The sequence below is a fragment of the Artemia sp. Qi Xiang Cuo genome, chromosome 17 (assembly GCF_049724085.1).
Source record: "Artemia sp. Qi Xiang Cuo chromosome 17, ASM4972408v1, whole genome shotgun sequence".
NCBI lineage: Eukaryota > Metazoa > Arthropoda > Branchiopoda > Anostraca > Artemiidae > Artemia > Artemia sp. Qi Xiang Cuo.
In genome coordinates, this window is record NC_142810.1 from 40,913,222 (window position 1) to 40,936,991 (window position 23,770).

At 32.6% G+C, this 23,770-nt stretch overlaps 1 protein-coding gene across 1 annotated transcript in view; it reads left to right on the forward strand.

The window, feature by feature from the left end:
- Positions 1–21,021, forward strand: part of eRF3 (eukaryotic translation release factor 3) — an 85,482-nt gene extending 64,461 nt beyond the window's left edge. Inside the window, exons 9-10 of the mRNA XM_089103726.1 lie at positions 17,911–18,172; positions 20,775–21,021. Coding sequence (XP_088959852.1) covers positions 17,911–18,172; positions 20,775–20,818 — 306 coding nt within the window. The 3' untranslated portion in view covers positions 20,819–21,021. The remainder of the gene's footprint in view (positions 1–17,910; positions 18,173–20,774) is intronic.
- Positions 21,022–23,770: the final 2,749 nt, after the last annotated feature.

Sequence of the window (23,770 nt, forward strand, 5' to 3'; positions counted from 1 at the left end):
TTCAATTACAATGAAACAGAAAACACTTAATTGTTTGTTCGGTATGAAGAAAAATGAAGTGCAAGCTATTTTCTCAGATAAAAAATGAAAAGCTCATCTGTTTTAAATACAACTAAATGAAATAATATGGAGACTGAAGTAGCTCCAGGAAGCTATTGAGATTTTCTTCCTAGTTCGTCACTTTTAACCCAATCAAAATGTTTGGAGACTTAGTATCAGTTATTGAGTTTAAGCTTTGATTTCCAAATGCTCACAAAAATTACCACTAAAATAAATTAAAATAAAATAGAATTATCTCGTCCAGAGATAAACGTGTGTACATAATTATTGCATTATTTTATTACGTTTTATATGACGTAATAAATGAAAATAATTTTAAAATTTCCAGGTATTTTTTTAGTTTTAATTTAAAAATTGATATTACTGCAAAGACACCAAAATATTTTTGCAGTTTACATAATAACTTTAGCGATCCTAAACTGAGAAGTAAAATAAAATAAAATTATCTTATCGAAAGATAAACGTGTATAAATATTGCATTCACTTTTTACGTCTTACGTGACGTAATATATGTGACGTCTTATGTTCCATTATAAAAAGCATGTAGAAATATGTATATAAAACGCAGTAAATTGAGGGGGGGGTATTAAAAAATCTGATTCGACAATAGAAACTGGAATAATTCCTGGAATAAAAGAAACTGGAATAATTCCTAAAAACTTTAAATAAAAAAAATTATTTAACTGCAAACCGCACAAATATTTATGATGTCCGAGCAATAATTTAATTTTTTACTTCAAACCAAAATATACCTTAAAATTTTTAAATTAGTTTGGTTTTTCTTTAGCTTAAAGTGGCTAATTACGCAATTTTATTCGATTAAAAACTAGTTGACGAATCAGATGATATTTAAAAAAATACCTGTTGTTTTTAAAGATTATTTTCTCCACACTAAGGTCGAAACCTTGTTGCGTCGAGTAACATCCAGCAGACAAGATATGCCAGCCGAGGCAGATCTGGAAGAGTATATTTTTAGCAAGCTCAGCTCTGATCTTATATCGTATGCTACATTATTTGGCTATTCTGATCTTGTATCGTTCAAGATCGATCGTTGCAACAGAGTGTGTTGAACTTAAATCCTTCGGAATCAAAGGGAAGTCCTTACTCCACTGTGCCGGTGGCAACTTGTAATATAAATATACCATTCAGTTTATGATGTCTAAGACGTGAAACAAATGTATGAAAAAATATCCCATACGTTTGAGGAACATTTAAATTTTTTGTCTTCTCTATTATTCTTAATGATTTGTTCTCCTTTTTTGACTCCTCAGCTAGCTGGGCACTGGAAAATCATAGAGAGCTGTAGAGTTTCATTGGTATCTGCAGAGATAGCTGGATCCTAGTAGAGAACAAACCATGGCACATACTGGACTTAGTTAAATGCCTCATTCTCTGATCCGGGTTACAGTGGTAGCTAGTCCGGGTTGAAGCGGTAGCTAGCAACCTAGTAAGAGACGATCCTGTCTCATATTAGTTAAAAACTAAAGTAACCCATAACTCCTAAAAATAGAGTCAGATCAAAACAAAGAGTATAATAGATAGATATAGATAGATAGATCGTGTATTTCAAAAGCCCAAGAGCCATATACACACAAAAATTATGAAAAATAGAAAAATCACAACAGAGCAAATTACGAAACACACATTAACATGGTTCATAGCAAAAAATACCTTCTGGTAAATTATCGGGAAAATAACTTTAATTCCATATAATTAATAATAATTAATTGTAAAAACTTTTCCTTCTTTCTAATCCCTTCTCTATGTACGCACCAATACGAAATATTGTGGTTGGATTACTACTCTGTAAAATTTTTTGAAGCAGTAAAACAATCCCATGTAACCAGTTTTCCCTTAAATCAGAGAGCACAGGGCACTTTCGGAGAAAATGGTCCAAATCTTCGTCCTCCTCTCTACAAAGAGGACACACATACCAATCATCAGGATGTACTATCCCCCTGTCGAACACCGTTTGGCTGCTCTGGATGGGGAGGCAACTCGCCCTAAGCTGAATCCATCGACATAAAATCATAGCCGGTAAATTGAATTTAAAATAAATTTCCTCTCCAAAACTAGGTTTAACCTGATTATAATGATTCAATGTAGCAGAATTTAAAACCAGCCCTTGCCAATACTGAATTTCCTTGACCCTCTAAGATAAATCGTACCTGGCTTAATAAGTTTGTTGGTAGATCACGGGAACCAAGACCGTCATTCCATAAGTAAGCCATTCCCACTCTTTTTAATAATGACCTAATTTGGGATGGCCACGACGTTTTCGAACCATAACTCAACATCTGATAATAAGTAGCACTTACTAGTCTATCTTCATTACACCTAATGATCTTCAACCAAAATCTTAGCATCAAAAAAGACCTACGTAGTTTTAACGAAAACCGGCCCATATCACCTTTCAGAGTCTGTGAATGAGTTGTCTGATGTAATCCAAACAGTCTTTTATAATGCTGGAGCTGGAGGGACTCCAACTTCTGTGCTGCTTCTCCGCCCCAAATCTCCGCTCCATATTCTAATACTGGTAAAATTTTTGTATTAAATATTATTTTATGCATTTTTAGGTTTTTGATTCCAATTATCGTAAGATTTCTAAAAATTGCAGACATGGCCACTTTACCACTATTAATTAGTTCATCAACATGACTCTTTAAACTTCCATTTTCCGATAAAACAAATCCTAAATATTTTTTTCTTTTACTTACTTCAGTTCCTTATTATTAAATTGAAATTTATAATTATCTTCGCCACTTGTTTTCCTTTTTTTAAAAATAACAACTTCACTCTTTTCAACATTTAGCCTTATTTTTTTCATCTGAAAGTATTCTTCTGTAAAACCCGGAGGTGTGTATAGTTCTTTCAGCGTGCTAGCCACAAAAGCAATATTGTTTGCAAATATCAGCAGTGGTAGTTAATAGGTCCCTAAACTAACGTTCGGAGCCTGTCTATTCTCTAGATAATCAACAGCATCATTTATAAAAATATTAAACAATTTAGGAGAAAGAGTGCTGCCTTGTTTTACTCCCAGCTTAATATTAAAAAGCCTAGAAAACCTGTTACCAACTAACACGATTCCACTCACACAAATATACATACTCACTATCAACCTCACAAACAAATGAGGGAGGCCAATTCTAAACAGGGCATCCTTTAATAGCTCTCTGTCGACACTGTCGAACGCCTTGTGGAGGTCAAGTAAACCCACATAAAGACAAGTTTTTCCGTTTCCGTATTTATCAATTAATGCCTTTAAAATAAATATTGCATCTACCGTCCCGTAACCTGACCTAAAATCTCCTTGTTCTTCATGTATTATATTATTATTATTTAACCATTTAGAAAGCCTGGTATCTAGTATTTTCTTGATTATCTTACTTAAAGCAGGGACTAGCGCTATTAAACGATAATTCATGTGCAACTTAGGGTTCCCTCTCTTAAAAAGCGACATAAGCAATGATCTCTCCCACTCATTTGGCCGTTGTCCTGAAGTTAACACCTTATTACAAAGAAAAACGATTATCGACATAAAAATTGAAAGAAAATTCTTAAATAACGTTATTGGTACACCATCAACACCCGCAGCCGAACCTCCTTTTAAATTCTTGAATATAAACTTAACCTCATCATTACTCACTTCCCCTACTAAATCATAATCATCTTCCTTCATAGGATAAACAGCCATCTCTGTGGTATGTGCTACCTCTTGTAATTCTGCGCAATCACCTTCCAAGCTTTCCAGGTAATCAGGCCATGAATTGGCGTCTGGAGCAACCTGTATATTTCCTTTTTCATTTCCAATATCATTCCTTATATAACCCCAAAACTTCTTAAAATCTTTATTTCTAAAATCATCTGCAAAATCCAGTTTCTTCTTAATCTTAAACTCTTTTTTTCCTTTTAATTAACCTTTTATAATCTCTTCTTTTATCTTTATATTCGGCTAAACTTAAACTTTGATCTTCAGATCTATCACATTCTTTTAAATGACGCAATAAATATCTGACCTTTTGTTTCATTAACTTACAATCCAAATCAAAATATCGCTCGTTTTTTTCTTTTTTTTTTTAGATTACACGATGCTGCACAACTGCAAATTATTTCATTTAACTCCATATGTTGTGAAGTGTAATCTTATGGTATTTGGGTGTTTTAGTCGTAGATGCCTTTATTCTCCCTTTATAGGGGAGATAAACTCTGGCCCTAAGGTAATTAAACTTTGGTAGCGTGCCTTAGGCTGTGACCGAACTAATGAGGCGTACCGACTGGGTATGTCGAGGGGCTAAAGGTAGATCGTAGAGAGGTTGTCTAAAATACAATGCTTTTATTCATGTAACATATAATATAATCGGATATATTCTTTCTACTGGGACTGGCTGTCCCAAGTAGACCACAAGTCTCAGAAACTACAATAATGTATTATAAGATACTTAGACACTTACAATGATAAGACAAAATTCCAAGGTATTTCTAATGAGAAAATAAACGGGCAGAGGTTCACCTGGCAAGTCAAAAAGGCCTGACTCCAGTCTCAAAAATCGGGGTATATATATGAAAAACTAACCACCTCCTTCCGGTACATTGACGCATTTAGCCAGGAAATTGGTTATTGATCAAGTTCCCTCCAAGCCCACACATTCCACGATTTGTATCTTTATCACAAAAAGTAGTATTTTAAAACTTTGTTTTTTCATATTAACATATGTTTACCAAATTAGTATTTAAATAAATTAGAAATCTCTACCACGGCACTCCTCATTTAACGAAGAATGGTCCCAATTCTCAATATTTTACTTTTAAAACAACTTAATTTTGGTTAAAGCTAATAGGCTGCCATCTTTGGGTCATTATGTGCATATACCCTGAATGGGTTTCCTTAGGGTTATGTTTCTGGTCCAATATAGGCCATGTTCTTTTCTGTAGAAGGATTTCAATTCGAAATTCATCCTTGTTTCTCTTTTTCTCTGTCTCTAGGACTGAAAAATACTCTTTTTACCCTTCTTATATGCATCTTCTGTTTTAACTTTACCCCAAGCGGCTTAAACATTATATTAGTGGTTTTGCTTAAATTAGATTTATATTAGAAAATTTTTATGAATTTTTTTTTAGTTTAAATTTAATTCCCATTAATAATTTAATTTATCTGTGTGATGTGGTTAATGTACCGTTTGTTTTTCCTTTTAGAATTACCTTGAATAAATTACATATAACATTATTGATTTTTAAATTTTCACATATTTTTCCAGCACAAAATATTTTCACATATTTCCAACTATTTGGGAAAGGTAGTACATTATCTAGGCCTAAATTAAGTTTTGATTATATTTCACTTTTGATGAACTTGTAGCAAAGTCTTTAATTCTGCTATAGTTTCCAAATATCAGTTGATCAAGTATGGTTTGGTTTCTGATGGTTGAGATGATAGTATCAGGATATATTTGAAGTGGCTTCAAAATTTGTTACTTTCCAAAAATATGTCAAAATATGATTGAAAGAAAAATGAATCCGAAAAGATGCTACGAAAAATTTGTTTCCAAAAAAAAATAGCTAAGGCTGTATCTAAAATAAATATTCACATTAGAATACATATAATAGCATATAGTTTTACATATATAGTAGAAAGAAACACTCAAAATTCGTATATATCAATGTATTCTTTTTTTTTAAACGAAAGTTAATTACTTTAAATTACTTTCTCCTCTTTTTACTCTTAATATATAATTATTAATCACTGGACAGATTGCTTCACAATAAAACAATATTTATGCGTCAAACATTTATATATTGCATTAAATCACTAGTTAAAACTTAAAGAAAATAAAAATATAGTATATATGTATACAAGCATTGTACACAAATTTTTTTTTTTTTTTTTTTTTTTTTTTTTAATTCAGAAAACTAGATAGGATATTTAACTACTGTTTAAAATTTAAAGCATTAAAAAATAATACACGGTATAGATTAGCATTGGAATTAATTCCACTTATTATTTTGTTAATTGCTTATGAAGTATTAATGTAGGATACTTCTTGAATGATATAAACATAGAAAACACAAATACTCAACATTTAATTCACTATATTCACATGGATAGTTTAGTATATATATATGTATATATATATATATATATATATTAACAAAAGTTATGTTGATACATAACTTAATTGTTAAAAACAAATAATAATTAAGTACTTTAATAATTTATTTAATCACTGCAATATTTATTTTTTGTACAACTTTTAAATAAGTACGTCAAGACTTTTATATGACAAGTCCTAACTGTAATTAAAATATTTACAAAACAAAAGCAACTCCAACAAATAGATTTATGCACTATAACTGATAACTGTGATTAGCCTCTATATAAGGGCTTGGCAATAGTTCATATAACATAACTTTTCTATTTACATTTTTATAATTTTTTTTTTTTAAATATAATTCTCTGTTTATAAAAGGTTTTCGAAATATATTTATAACAGAAGATATTTTCTCTATTCCATTTGTTACAACTGTACAGCTTTTCCCATATACGACTATATACATTTTTTTTCAAAACTTTAGTTGGATCTCGAACTAGCTTGTGTCATTAACTGTCATTAGCTTATAAGCCTGTTTGTTTATTCAGACTTTTAAGCTTTCTAATTCTTTTCAAATTGATTTGGTACTTGAGACAGTTTTATAACGTTTTTATCTCTCTTTTTTTTCAGCTTTAATGTCCTTTTGGTTTAAGGCTTTATTTACAGCTTATATCTGATAAGCTAAAAAATTTTGCTGTTCACCTTATACCTGTTATGCCATTATCAAATGACTTTGCCTGTACTCTGAAGGTTTGCTTACCAGGGCTGCCTTTTGGTAGCTCCTTATAACGTTTCCAGGTCCTCTTTGTCATCAGCTACAGCTAAAAGGACTATTCTGAACCTGCACACACAATAATTAATAATTTATAGTATTGCCACACTTTTTGATTTGTGGCCGCAATTTTCTCTTGGGCTATTCTTTTTTCAGAAAAGTGGCCCTTCTGCAGAAAAAAAAACATGGCCTTCATGGCACACAGTAATTTGTAACACACATAACACACAGTAATAATGGCACACAGCTCTGTAGTATTAATGCTACTCATTTTGTACCTATTTAGTAAGTTTTTCGTACTAGTTTCGTTCAGCAAGTTCACTAAGTGCGTATAACAGAGTTTAACTGACTTCATTCAGTTTATTTTCCTTTTAGTTTCGTCTGGATATATTTTCAACTTGAACCCTTCTCTTTTTTTTTGATTCGTTATTTCAATGGAGCCTAAGGTTTTTTTTTCAAGTCTTTTCCCGCTTTTTCATTAAAATATGTCTTTCATAAGCCTATATTTATATGTTTAACGTATTTTTCAAAAACCCTTAAAAAGTTTTTATGCTGATTGCCCTTCTATGATCAAATTCATTATCTCCATATTTTTAAGAGGTGGGGGGGGGGCGTTTTGTCTAATTTTTGCAACCTGTAATTATTTAAATTATTCAAATTTTTTATTTGAAAGTTTTTGTGTTAGAAGTACTGTAGTTTTTCAGCTAATTTTTTTTTAACACTTTTAATTAAGTTTTGCCCCGCATTTGCTAGTTCTCATTTCTTCCTTAAAATGCAATTTTTACGATATACTGGTTGCCCATTTTATCCCACTTTAATTACTATTTTATTTGCCAAAGAAAGAGAGACAATACTTCCGTTGCAAGGCTAAATAGCTTTGAGTTTGTTGCTCCTTGTCTGGGGTTTATAGATAAGCTTGAATCTGGGAGAATTACAAGAATAAATTCTGATCAGTGCTCCATACTGAGAGTTTCCTTTTGTTGTGTGAATCTGTATTTTATTTTAAAAGAAAAAGTAGATACTGTTTAGTTTGTGCTAGGGTTCAACGGATTGGGATTTGTTGTTTGGGTTGGCACAGGTGAAAACCAATTGTTTAAACTAGGATTCTCCAGTGCCAGTTCGTTTTCTCAGATCCAAAACATCGCTAGAGTTAAAATTATTATCTTGAACTACTGTGGTTTGCTTGTGACAATGAGGTTTAACTTTTGGTTCTTTTTTAATGGATTTTGTCCTTGACTTTTACCTCCTGGTAATTTCATAGGTTATAATTTATTTTTATATCGCTTTTCGTTTCCTTTACCTAGCACTCTTTTTGCTTTCTAAGCTTATTCTAAGTTTTGCTTAAACCTTTATAGCGCTTCTTTAAATTTTTTTTTTCTTTTTTACCATTTGTAATTAATAAAAAATACTATATTAGACTATAACTAATTATAATAAGATTGCAGCTAGCTTGTATATGTAGTCGACTTAATGTAAACTCTTACCGTTTTTCCCATTATAATAATTTTAAAATTCTTCAAAAACATTATTTTTTTTTTTAATTATCCCCCCAAAATATATTTTTTTCAATATACATATTAAAAGAATTGCCTTTTAATGCTGGTTCTAAGTGTATAATTTAATTAGTTTCACAACACCTCTTTACCAGTTACGTGGCCTTATTAATTTCTTTTATGAAACAAAGCCTAATTTGTTTTGACAAGTCTTGTCACTATTCGCGAAATTTTATATCGTCTCGGAAACAAAAGCTTTTGCAGGAACCTATGATGTCACTTCAGATCGGAGCTAATAATTTAGCGTTAGAACGTGACGGTAATAATTTTTTTTGCTGGCGATATATATTTGAAGGAAAACTTTATGTTATTTATATACCAATTAAAAAAGGAAATATAGATATTACTTTAGAGGCTTTTTACTCGCTTTATTTTTATTTATTATTTTTTTTGTTATAATTGTTTTATTCAAATATTAATCTGCTGGGGGCAGCGCTTGTTCTGCCTTTCTCCGTTTCCTGGTCCGAGTTTTGGACCCCAATTTTTTGCTTTTCTTCTTTATAATATTTGCAAGTTTTTCAGTGGTCTCTATAGTGTGGTTTACAAGGCTCTGAGTCCGAGTGCTGTTTTGTTGCCTCGTCAAATATCTTTAATCTTTGTTTCTCTTGAGGCCTTTTTCATAAGTGTTTTAGCTACTTGTGCTGCTGACAAAGGAACTTCTTGCTGCCCCTTTGGTTTCTTTACTGTTCTCCATAATTTTTCTCTTAAAGAAGGTTTTCTTGACGATGGCCCAGGTTTAATTATATCGGATCCCACCGCTGCCACCAGTTGTTGTGAAGTCTAATTTTGTGGTATTTGGGTGTTTTAGTCGTAGATGCCTTTATTCTCCCTTTATAGGGGAGATAAACTCTGGCCCTAAGGTAATTTAACTTTGGTAGCGTGCCTTAGGCTGTGACCGAACTAATGAGGCGTACCGACTGGGTATGTCGAGGGGCTAAAGGTAGATCGTAGAGAGTTTGTCTAAAATACAATACTTTTTTTCATGTACCATATAATATAATCGGATATATTCTTTCTACTGGGACTGACTGTCCCAAGTACACCACAAGTCTCAGAAACTAAGGCACTTACAATGATAAGACAAAATTCCAAGGTATTTCTAATGAGAAAATAAACGGGCAGAGGTTCACTCGGTAAGTCAAAAGGTCTGACTTCAGTCTCAAAAATCGGGGTATATGTATGAAAAACTAACCACGTCATTCCGGCACATTGGCGCATTGAGCCATGAAATTGGTTATTGAGCAAGTTCCCTCCAAGCCCACACATTCCACGATATGTATCTTTATCTTTAAAAGTGGTATTTTTAAACTTTGTTTTTGCGTTTTTATATATTTTTACTCAAATAATAATTAACTAAATTAGAAAGCTTTACCACACATAATTATATCTTATATATCTTTTCCATCTTTTTCCAACGCTTTCAACTTTTTTGAGTCATGCAATTTCAAAAGCCCCCTTTTAAATGTTTCAAGATAATTTAAAACCATATCATTTGAACCATGTAGAATTTAATTTCGTAAGATGTCTAACATTAGCTCCCCATTACATAAATTTCTAACTCGAGGAACATCATCCTGAAACTTCCCAGTCTTCAGCACAAGCTTAATAGCTCTATGATCGGATCCAACTAAATCTAGTACATCAATATAAATCGATTCAGGTACAAATTTCGTGTTAATCAGCGCATAATCTACAACACTTGGAGTTGGGCCCGAAAGGCAAGTAAACTCGCCCAGACCCTTATCATTTCCAAACCTTCCATTCGCAACGATCAGACCATGTTCCCCGCAAAGCGCCAGGAGCTTTCTTCCCCAAACATTTTTTTTTCATCCTTATTACTTCGCGGTAATCTACAACAAATTGGGACCAAATCCCCTAAATCTGGGATTATTAAATCTGGAACTTCAACGCCGGTATAAGCATTGAAATCCCCCATCAAAACGCACTCAAAATCACTGTAACTTTCTTGTATTAGCGACAATTCATCATCTAAAATTCCCCAAGTATTTTCTCGATTATAAGAACTATTTTGTGGAGGGATATACACAACGCTCAAAATTAATCTCTTCCCACATTTAAAACAAATACGCAGCCAAAGTAAATTTTCAGATCTACTATTAACCTTTCATAACCATCAATAGCTGATGATTTAATCAAAACCAAAATACCACCATAATGTCTATTATTTTTTGCTGGTTTACGCACAACCTGTTCAACCAAAGACCCTGGGAGAGGTGACATAGGAGAATGATCATTCCGTTTTTCAATAAAGGAAATCAAGTCAAACGAAAGTAAATTGTCGTATAAAGAAGCCAGCCTATCACGTATTCCCTGTATGTTCCATGGCACTAAACTGAGTTTATGGCCCTGGGTTTTTCATGTGTCTACGCTTTCTATCTGTGCATTGACACCACTAGTCTTATCTCGGATTTTCTTATTCCTTGTCTTTTCCGGGTAAAGGGAAAAATAGAAATACTCATGAGTGTGACTATTAATATATGTTAGCACATCACTGTCTATTATCAACGAAATTACGGGAAAAAACACAACGAGGTCTTCTGTTAAGTTATTTTCTTGGAGAATGGTTTCCTCTGGGTGCCACGTTATGAGTGCCTGGTCGATGTAGGTCATTAGGGCTAATAACAGCACTAGCAGGTCTTTTAGTTGCCGATACTGCCTGAGAATAGGCTATTGATGATATCACTGTTTCGGCATCGCTATTACTGGCATCGCTATCTAGCCCCATTGGGATAACAGCAGGGTAATTTGGAGTCTAGCACTAGGGGGTGGACCAAGATTTTTAACTAGTGCCAAGTTACATTTAACCTCAATCACAGCCTTTCCATCGTACCTGAATAGTCGGCCTCGGATAAACAGCTTGTCACCTCGTAGCTTCGCATCACGGCCGTCGTTCTGTGCAAGATTCTTAATTTCCTTTAAGTGTTTACGGGCTTCTCTTTGTTTAGCCGTGTATTCTGGGGCTACCGATAGACCTGCCTTTCTCAATAAGGAACTATTCCTTAAGATTTAGTCTCTGATTTCGACCGAGTTTAGCTTCACTACTACTGGCCCTGATTTCAATCTAAAAATGTCACGTACATCACCTCGACTTATATTGAGAGAAGGCATAGCATGGTTTAATAAATACTTAATTTCTTTCTTTACAGTATAGTCGCCATGGTACTGCGGAGTATTACTATATATAATCAAATTTGTTCTTTTCTGCTCTGTTTCGAGCTGGTTGGCTTATTAGGATGTGATCACTGGGTCTTATTTTACATTTACCAGCTCTTTTTTAATTTCTTCATTTGTCTTAGCATTGCTAGATAGCTATGTACTAATGTTATTCATCTGTACTTGTAAGGCAGCAAGCTATCCGAAAGTCCAGGAATTGCATTAACTTTCTCCGAAAGCGCTGGTAATAAATCCAATTTGAAATTTATTTCTCGCAAAAACTGGACTTTTTGCATTTTCTCGGCCTAGATAATTTCGGAGACCACACTGCCTTTCCATGACGATAAATAAAAGTTCAAATAGGGATAAAATCCTTTTAATAGACAGTGATTGATAGAAATTCACAAAAATACTAGATATTTCGGTCACATATACAGTGACCGTCATCAGTAGTAAAACTGATGACGGTCACTGTATATGTGACCGAAATATCTGGTATTTTTGTGAATTTCTATCAATCACTGTCTATTAAAAGGATTTTATCCCTATTTGAACTTCTATTTTCTCGGCCTCTATTGTTTGGTTTGTCATTTTCACACTTTGGATCTTATCGATGTACAAATGTAGTCCTTAATTTGATCTAGTATTGTAACAAAGCAATAAGTTATTTATCTTGTTTTCGAAAAAGATATTCACAATTTTGGCACAAAGCCACACACAGGTAAAAATTGGTTACGCAAGCTGTCCAGATTTAATCCTGTATTTTATCCGATTGAATTGCTCTTAACTCTCTGAACTCTGATTCAATACTGATACAATACAATATTAGAGCCGCCTTGTCCAAAACCTCTATATACTCGTCCCATGTCTTGAACAACAAGGACATTATATTGGCTTAAAAATAAAGAAAAGTAGGTGAAACCACGATATTCTCCATATACGGTATCTTTTTTTTTTTCCGTTTTCTTCCTCCTCAACTAGCTGGGCACTGGAAAATCATAGAAAGCTGTTTAATGGCTCATTTTAAAGGAAATTGCAACATCTAGTGTCTTTTGTAATTAAAAATAAACAGTTTTGAAAATAGAATCAATTTTGACCAAAAAAATACTGCATTTTCGTGTACAAGCTTGATGAATGACGTTATAGTTATATAGGTTACATTAAAAGACGGTCATATGGAATAGAAAAGCCCTAGGCGTTTTCCTGTTTGTTATCCGGGTTGCAGCGGTAGCTAGCAACCTAGTAAGAGACGATCACGCCCCATAGTAAAAACTAAGTAACCCATAACTCCTGAAAAAAGATTCAGATCAAAACAAAAAGTACACTATTAGAACCGCCTTGTCCAAACCTTGTCCAAACAATAATTCCCTGTGGTCAAAATACTCAAAGGCTCCTCTTTGATCCCTACCCAGGCTCAAATCTTCTGCTATGGTCATATCATATGATGTGGTATCGGCGGCTTTCTTTTGCAATTACACCTCTCTTATATGCCTCTCATTTTATACCTCTCCTACATGCCTCTTTTATTACACCTATCTTTTATACCCCTGTACCTCTCTGTAAATATACCTATGCAACTATACCTCTTACGCATCTTCTTCTGTGAAACTTTCTCTCTTTGCACCATCGTTTTTTTTTTCAAAACGACACGACAGTGGCGTAGACACATAACTGACTCTGATTATATGCACGAGTTATCCTTAGGGAAAAGCCCTTGCGAGACAGTCTTGTTTCGCTTTAACCTGAGGGGCTCTTCCATTTAAAACTTCTGCTGACTCATTAAAAAAAATGCTTTAGTACAATCTGGTTGAAACTGGATGTAGAAGTAGTGGCATATTGAGTGTGCCTGACCAGAGGCGTTCCGAGGGGGGGAGGGGGAGAGGGGCGTGCCGCCCCTCCAATGTTTTTTGTATTCGGTGAAAGGTAGCGATTCGGTAAAATTTACGAAGATCGCCCCCTCTATGAAATGATTTCCGGGACGCCCCTGGGCCTGACGACCCTAGATCTGAAGTGAGAGTAAATTATCAAACAACCCTGCTATAAAATAAGTATCAGTTGAAAAAGGACTGCTCGCACCAGATGAAGAAAAAAAGAAATAAACGTTGCGTTTCATTACCCTCGCATAATAGTTAAATTATCTTTTAGCTATGTATTCTTACCATAAATATTTATGAAAATTAGTAGTTTTTTTCGTCGAGGATTACTGCGTACAAAACTTCAAATACCGTATCACAAAATTCGTCAGTTATCTGGGTAAAAACTTTTAATATAAGTTTGAAATTATAAGCTTAATTTTTCATAATGCCCTTTGCATATTTCTGTTTTGTCACCTTTAAAACAGTTTAAATTGGCGACTTTTATATTGTTTTTTTTTTTTTTTTTTGCTCTTTTGGATTCCTAAAAAGCCTTTCTTCTATTAAAAACTGGTTTTTAATAACAATTAAAAAGAATGCATTAAATTTTTTTTTTTGGCTTCATTATAGAATATATGTCATGTAGGCTGAGGCTGAACTGCTGCTTTTTTATTGCTTTTGGCTGCTCTTTTGGATATTATTAATTTTTTTGGGGGGGGGGGAGATTCATTCCAAATTATAAACTCATAAATACCTAATATCAGCTAAATTATCAACTGCATCTAAAAGGAGTAAATTTATCAAGTTGTAAAATGCATGATGAACACTTCAAATGAGAACACTTCAATTACAATGAAACAGAAAACACTTAATTGTTTGTTCGGTATGAAGAAAAATGAAGTGCAAGCTATTTTCTCAGATAAAAAATGAAAAGCTCATCTGTTTTAAATGTAATTAAATGATATAAAATGCAGACTGAAGTAGCTCCAGGAAGATGTTGAGATTTTCTTCCTAGTTTGTCACTTTTAATCCAATCAAAATGTTAGGAAACTTAGTATCAGTTATTGAGTTTAAGCTTTGATTTCCAAATGCTCACAAAAATTACCACCATAAATATTTTTGTAGTTTACATAATAACTTTCGCGATCCTGAACTGAAAACTAAAATAAAATAGAATTATCTCGTCCAGAGATAAACGTGTGTACATAAATATTGCATTATTTTATTACGTTTTATATGACGTAATAAATGAAAATAATTTTAAAATTTCCAGGTATTTTTTTAGTTTTAATTTAAAAATTGATATTACTGCAAAGACACCAAAAATATTTTTGCAGTTTACATAATAACTTTAGCGATCCTAAACTGAGAAGTAAAATAAAATAAAATTATCTTATCGAAAGATAAACGTGTATAAATATTGCATTCACTTTTTACGTCTTACGTGACGTAATTCCATTATAAAAAGCATGTAGAAATATGAATATAAAACGCAGTAATTTGAGGGGGGGGGGGGGTATTAAAAAAATCTGATTCGTCAATAGAAACTGGAATAATTACTAAAAACTTTAAATAAAAAAAATTATTTAACTGCAAACCGCACAAATATTAATGATGTCCGAGCAATAATTTTAATTTTTTACTTCAAACCAAAATATACCTGAAAATTTTAAAATTAGTTTGGTTTTTTTTTAGCTTAAAGTGGCTCATTACGCAATTTTATTCGATTAAAAACTAGTTGACGAATCAGATGATATTTAAAAAGATACCTGTTATTTTTAAAGATTATTTTCTCCGCAAAAAGGTAGAAATCTTGGTGCGTTGAGTAACATCCAGCCGACAAGATATGCCAGCCGAGGCAGATCTGGAAGAGCATATTTTTAGCAAGCTCAGCTCTGATCTTATATCGTATGCTACATTATTCAGATCTTGTATCATTCAAGATCGATCGTTGCCACGGAGTGTGTTGAACTCAAATCCTTCGGAATTAAAGGGAAGTCCTTACTCCACTGTGCCCGTGACAACTTGTAATATAAATATACCATTCAGTTTATGATGTCTAAGACGTGAAACAAATGTATGAAAAAATATCCCATACGTTTGAGGAACATTTAAATTTTTTGTCTTCTCTATTATTCTTAATGATTTGTTCTCCTTTTTTGACTCCTCAGCTAGCTGGGCACTGGAAAATCATAGAGAGCTGTAGAGTTTCATTGGTATCTGCAGAGATAGCTGGAACCTAGTAGAGAACAAACCATGGCACATACTGGACTTAGTTAAATGCCTTATTCTCTGATCCGGGTTGCAGTGGTAGCTAGTCCGGGTTGCAGCGGTAGCTAGCAACCTAGTAAGAGACGATCCTGTCCCATATTAGTTAAAAACTAAAGTAACCCATAACTCCTAAAAATAGAGTCAGATCAAAACAAAGAGTACAATAGATAGATATAAAATGCTGACTATAGTTAATTGTATAACCCGCGTAATTTTTAACAAGGGACTGTTATATTATGATAACTCTTGAAGTAATAATTTATTTAGAGGTTCAGTTCTGAGACAACACCCAGGGGGAGGAAGTTACCAGGTTTACCCCCCCCCCCCCGAATTTTTGTCCGACTCATAAAAAAAGTAACTAGTATGCACATAAACAAATTTTATATGCGTTTTGTAAAGTTTTTTTTTTATAACCCCCACCCCCCCATTTTTGTGTGAATTGTAGATGTATTTTATTATTTCTGATTGATTTATGTTATTGAATCTGAAAAAAGGAAGATTTTTAGACTTTGGGATCTCAAAACTATTGTGGTATAAATAGGAAATTTTTGTTTAGGAATGAATCTACAAGGATCAACGCCTTGTCTAAATTATACTAACAAAATTCAAGACCAGCCAGCGCCTTCCTGATAATGACAATAAATATTTGTAATACATGAGCTGCAGACTGAAAATTTTCTTTCTTAAATTTTAGTTGAAATTCATCTGAAATAACTTGTCTCGTTATCTTTGACTACAATTTATGTTTAACCCAACGTCTTGATCAGTGTTTTTGTAAAAATCAAGTAAGTGTGGACAGTTGTTAAGGACAATGATAAGAAATTCCATCAAGTTGCTAATTAATTACTGACTGAAAAGTTCTTATCCTGCAAGCAAATTTTCTAAATTCAGATGTAGTCTAGCTGAAATAAATTGTCTCTTTTGTCTCTCTGTCTACAGTATATTATTTTTTTGGATCTATGCATTTATACAGTCGTTTAAAGATTGAGTAAAAATAAGAAACCATATATGAAAAAGTAAGAGAAAGAGAACAAACAACGGACTTGTATAAAAACGCGTTAGAGATAAATAATCATCAAATATTCAAATAAGACGGTAGTAGAAGGGATAAGCGCCCGACCATTATCAGCAAGAAAAAAAGACGATAATGAAGGGATAAACGCCCGACCATAATCAGTATAAAAAAAAAAATGACGATAATGTAGGGATGAACGCTAGCCGAAAAAAAAGAACAACAAAAATACGACAGTGAAGGAATAAACACCCGACCAGAGTAAAAAAAAATGAATAAGACTAGTAAAGGGATAAACGCACGCCTATTATAAAAAAAAAGTAAGACGATATTGAAGAGATAAACGCCTGTCCATAATCAGCAAAAATATATAATCAGCCAAAAAGAGCAAAAAAAATCAAATAAGACGACAGTGAAGGGCTGAGCATGCCTGAGAGTTGCCTATGTAGTATCTCTAACTTAGAAACTATTTAATAAACGCCTAACTTATTATCAGTAAACCGCCCTTTTGTCCGCGGTGGAAGATAAAGAATTTGATGGAATTAGAATAATCTATACAGGTTTTATTTAAATTTTTACGAAGTACAAAATTATTATTTTTTTTATATTACGAATATTTCAAATTATTACGAAATACAATTTCTCTTGACCCAATGTCTTGATACATATCTAGTAAATGGTTAAGTAAACGTAGTAAATGGCTAAGTAATAGATACATAGTAAATAGTAATAGTAATAGATACATACATACATAGTAAATGGTTAAGTAAACATAAGACCGGCATTGTTGTTTGTTAATGATTGAACGATAGTGAAGATCTTGTTCAGTCTTTGACCGTTTGCAAAGAGCTGTGGCGTATTTGAAGGAGTGGGTGCATGGATCTAAAATTTATAATGCAGGAAATTTGGCACCATGAGATGCTTGGCTCGGCTTGTTCTGATAACCTTGGAATATAGTAAGGGGTTTGTGTCAGGCTCTTGAGTATTATTTCTACTTTGATGTGTGATATAAAGCGATAATTTTAATTGTATGGTTTGGGGCTATTGGCTTCTGTGCTACATAAAGCTATGTGTCATTACAGGATATTACGGATGATTTTCATTGATAATAGTTACTTTATGCTTTCAGGTTGTTATGCTTGAACTCAAGTCTATTATTTGCGCTGGTTTTTCATGTGTCTGCCATATTCACACAGTTTCAGAGGAAGTTCGAGTGAAAGCCCTTATTGCTATTGTTGATAAGAAAACAGGGAAAACAGAAACAACGAGACCCCGTTTTATTAAACAAGATCAAATTGCAATTATCCGGTTTGAATGTCTTTCTGGCACAATTTTCTTAGAGAATTTTAAGAACTTTCTACAAATGGGCCGTTTCACTCTCCGTGATGAAGGTAATTTTCTAAATTTTTGTTAAGGACAATTTTTACCAATTGACAATAGGTAAATAGATCTTACCCCAAATTTTAGTTTTTAACAAATGGCCTTCTGGATAGAGCAGGAGGCAAAAATCGAGGATTTGGGTAACTCTGGTTGCTTTGACTACAAATGCAAATTTTAACAAAATGTCAAAATACATTTGTGAAAAATTCCCATGGTTGAACAAAATATCCCAGGATATCAAATAATACAAATTATGTTCTAGATATAATTTCTGATTGTTGTTTTTAACATATATACTTTTCACAAATTCCTGAGCTCAGGACCCTAAGATTTTGGGGAGACAAATCTCATTACAATGACATTCATAAAGTTTAGAGAAATAAAATCAGTCAATCCAATTGTGGCTCAAGCCACTCGCTGTGTGGTCACTAATTAAAACATGCTATAGTCGAAAAAGACACATTCTCTCTCCGTCATACATGAACAAAATAATTTATGTATTTTTTTATTTTTATTTTTTGTACATATGTTGACAGAAAAACTAATATATAAGAGTATTTTGGCTTTATAGCCAATAATCTTGTGGTAGCACAGGGTATTGATGCTCTGTTTGGCAATGCGGGGCCCTTGGTTCAGTTCCTGCTGCCTCAAGACTGGGTAACAGACCTGGTTCCAGTCCTTGTAGAAAAGACCATATAAACTAAAATTTCGATTCGACGCCCTACACGTCATCAATGGCTTTAGAGGATTTTGTTTTCTTTATCCTATCCTGGATAACTATTAGCCGACCTCGGCAAAAAGGAACGAAAAAAATCGTTTTCAGGCTTATCATGTATTTTTGACTGTTTTTTTTTTTTAGTTTTTTTTTATTCTTTGTTTTGTTTATTTTCGCTGAAAACAGCTATTGGTTGAATAGCCATAATTTACCAAGATGCTTTCTTGACCAAAATAGCAAGAGCTAGTTTAGGTACGTCATATATACTGTTAGATCAATACTATGACAATAAGTACTAATAAATCACTACTATAACCCTCAGAGGCAAATTCATAAAACGAACTACATTAAACATCAAATACTTCCTACAGAGTGATCATTAGGATGTCGAGTAGAATAAGCGACAAATTATGTGCGGAATCTCTCGGCACTAGAAAGTGGAAAAATCACTTAATTAATTAATCATAAATCATTAATTGTAGACAACTATTTTTACTTTGCCGGAGTCTAGTGTTCAGTCCTTTAGCAGGAGGGCTTTCAAAATGGAGGAACAAACCACGATGAGTTGGAGAGTTCAAACTATTTAGGCCAAAATAACACGCCAACTCATGTCGACGACTTTATGTGACTCCAAGTTGATTGCATAATTATGTCATTGCATGATGAGTACTTGTCTCCATGTATCATTTTTACAGCTCTTTTTACCTTCTCACGTCTGTTTGACTGGTCGAGTCTGGATGCCAAGCTGGATATGGATATTCAAGAGAAGGTCAAACTATGTTGCTAACATAACTTTGTGTATATATTACTTTGTCTTTCACGGTCTTTGAAGAAAAATAAGTCCTTACTTCTTCAAATCATTCGTTTCAGTTTGTCTAGGTATTGGCTCATTTTTGAGATGTGTAAATTTAAACCTGTTACTTACCTAAAGATGTTTGCCAGCGTAAAACGTAAAGAGAAAAATTTTCATTCTGTATATACTTATATGTGAAAAAATATCTAACGTAGTAAAGTTATCTTTAAATATTCATTGAAAAGAGTACACCTTTACTGCGTTTTCTTTTTCAGTGTGCTTTTTCGGAGGGGGTTTTACTCAATTTTTTTTTTTGGGGGGGGGGTTACACAAAAAAAACTAAAAAAAAAGCATACACAATTTGTTTATGACCACTTTTGTTACGTTTTTACCAGCCAGACAAACATTTCGGGGGGGGGGGGGCTTAAACCCTCTAGCCCCCCTCCCCGGGCTAAGGCCGTGGTAAGATCCTATAAAAAGCAATTATTACTTAGTTTATTTATTTAATGGAAAACTCGTCTACAAAAACGTGAAGATAAGACAAGGAGTCTTAATCAAGAACCAAACAAGAACTGCTTTTCTTGTATGAGTTGCTTGTTATAGTCTTAAGTGCATGTATGGAAAGGGCCGAACGAATCCTCGTTTTATTGGCTTTAGTGATCTTCTCGATCACTCGATACACAATTCTTGATCTTCTTGAAAGTTATGACATTACAGGATACAAGACAGTGTGATAGCTTAGTCAAAACTGATAAAACAATAAAACAAGTTTATTGTTACAGACAACAATAAAAACAAGTTTAGGGGAGGATAATAGTAATAAAAAAAAAATGACAAAAAAAAATCCCGTCAGCACCTGAATCATTCTTTTCATTGCCCGATGAAAATAGCCCACACATCTTCACTTTCCAACCGGGTTTTAGGATAAACAAAATTTTTAAATTGTGGAAAAAACCTGCCAGTTATCTTCTTCTTTTTTAATTAGCTCTTTTTGTCTTTTTTTTAATTATTGCCACAGTCTTAGATTTTGTTTTCTTTTTTTAAGATAAAGAAATTTAAATTTTATATACATTGCTTTTTTTTAACTTTTATTCTTCTTTTCCAGGTAAAACTATCGCAATAGGGAAGGTACTGAAAATTATTGAATAGAAGACTATTCTCTAATTTGTAATTTGCAGGGAGAATCTTGCGCTAGAAAAATTTGTGTTTCAGTGGAAGAAATGGACATATATCAAAATATCTCATTGATTTTTTTTTCACCGTTAATATTAATAGTTCATTCAATTTTGTAAAATAAAAACCTGGATATTTGTGATTGGTTGAAGTTGGATAATAAAGAATTTCTTTTGTAATCGTACGTTTTTTTTTGTTTTGTTTTTTAACCTCCACATTAACGCCCCGTTAGCCATAGCTTAAACTGATTAACATGGATGAAGGTGAGTATATAACTATTATGTTTATTATTCCATATTTCGGTTCCAGATATTCAGGTTCCTATTTTCTCATTAACCATGATTTTGCTGAATTAAATTTTATATTTTTCCGGGTGCTTTTTTTAAGCTCTTTATTTTTGAATTAAAAAAGTGTTTAATTAGTTATGAAGGTTTTTAAAACAATTAAGTTTTTTTAAAAATTGGCTTTTATTTGCTTCTTATGCAAAATATTTGTATTTTTTTGATAAAAAAAATTCCGCCATGAAAAACTTCAGAAAATTAAGATTCAAAAAATTTTAATGTTAAAGGTTGATTCCACCTTTTAAATTAGCATAAAAAATTGTATGTGTTCCTAAGCATTTGGACTGTTTTTAAACCCACACACCAGAAATTTTTTAAAAAAAAAAAAAAAAAGAATAGAGCATTGCTAAAACTAAATTTTTTTACCTGTATGCAAGAAGGGGAATCCTTCGTGATATAGGAAGAATCCCTCAAAACTATAGTAATGTCCCCCTTATCTAGGGGTCTGCATTAAACCATATCACCACTGTAACACAAGGGCCTAAACTCCTATTGATGGAGGACTTTCTGCCATACTTTTAACCAAATCTAGAGACAAGAAATTTATTAAAAACAAAATTGTCCAAAGACCAAATAATTATGCTTCCGTGATTGACCCCCCCCCACCCAGTCCCCCGAGTAAGGGCTGTGAGTCATGCACGTTGCTCATTGTCACTGATTTTTTTTTTTTTTTTTACGTTGATAGTTGAATTTACTAATTTACGGGTCAACTTTGATTTACAGGGCAAGGGCTGTTAGTTCTGCAAGTTGCCTATTGTTAATGTATAAGGCTTTTGTGAAGGGGTGTTGTATTAAATTTGGAGAGGGCTCACTCGATCGGAAATTGAAATTTAGGTGGAAATTGCTAATTGTTAATTTGATGCTTTGTTTGCTTTGATACTTTTTTTTACTTTGATAGTTTCTTTACTTTCATACTATGTTACTTCGATACTAGTTTTGATACTTTGATGTTTAAGAAAAAAAATTATTTTGAAATGAGGAATTTTAAAAAAAAACTTGAAGCTTTGGAAATAAAAAACGAACAGAATTTAATAATAAAAAAACCTTTCCGAAAAGGAAGTTGGAAGTTTTTCAAATAAAATTGAAGGCCATGTTAAACTTAAGATCAGCAGAAATAAAAATCTCTAATAATCCAAACTCCAAACGACTAGAAATTACTATTAAAGAATAAATAAAACCCAAAAAGAACAGAAATTAAATAACCAATCATAGCAAACAAACCTTTAAAAGGTACTAATATAAATAAATAGATAAATCTTGGGATGATTAAAACTTAAATTGAATATGCAAATCAATTGTAAAACGAACAAAAATCTTTTATTAGTAAAGAATAAATGAAACCCAAAACGAACAGAAATTAAATAAATGATCATAGCAAACAAACATACAACAGGTGGTAATATAAGAGAATAAATAGTTGTAAAAACGAGTAAAACTTAAATCGAATATGCAAATCAAGCTTAAAACGAAAAAAAAAATCACTTCAAACAAGAGTTAGGCTACTGCCCTCTTCCCCAACTGTAAAAGTAAAAAGGCTACTGGATTATTGACGCGATACTAAAAAAATTTGTGTCTTGAACAGTCGGATCTAATAAAACTAAACTGAATTTTTGATATATGATATATTAATTGCTGGAATCCCTTCAGTTCAAGATTTTATTTCACCGCATTTTTTTTTATTTTCAATGTTGTAATAAGTACAAAAGAAAATATTTTGTAATAAAATTCGCGTCCAGTAAAGTGCCAATGACGCAGTAGGCTTTAGACTTTTACAGTTAAAGAAGGAGGCAGGGTCCAAACTTTTCTTTGTAGTGATTTTTGTCCGTTTTAAGCTTGATTTACATATTCAATTAAAATTTTACTTGTTTTAATATTTTTTTATCCATTTATATTAGTATTTGTTGTGTGTTTATTTGCTATGATTATTTATTTAATTTCTGTTCATTGTGGGTGTCATCTATTCTTTCATAGTAAAAGATTTTTCTTCGAGATTTTTTTTGGTTTGCATATTCAATTTAAGCTTTACTCGTTTTAAGATTTATCTATTCATTTATATTAGTACCTTATGTATGATTGTTTATTTAATTTCTGATCGTTTTGGCTATCATTTATTCTTTAGTAGTAATTTGTGGTCGATTTGAGTTTGAATTATTATATGTTTTTATTTCTGCAGATCTTAAGCTTAATATGGCCCTTACTTTTCTTTGAAAAACTTCTTTTTTGGAAAGTTTTTTTAATTAATAAAGAGTAAAAATTACGAATAAAAGTTCTAAGGACAACCGCAATATCATATTTAAAGGTTCAAATAAATACAGGACTGTTTCAACTCTAGGAAGGATAAAACTATCCCCATTCTAGCTAATGTTGTGTATAGTATCTTGTGGTTCTTCCTACATCGGGAAGACCTTCCAAATATTAGGAAAGAGATTATCAGAAAATGAATCATCAACCGTCAAAGCGATTAAGCTATGCCAAAGGTAGGCTTTTAGTGTTCCAATTTGTAATTGATATAAAGCATTTCGATTGATGAACTTTGTTTATCTCTAAAGTGGTACGCTTACTGTTCAATTCGTAGTATTTTTCTTTG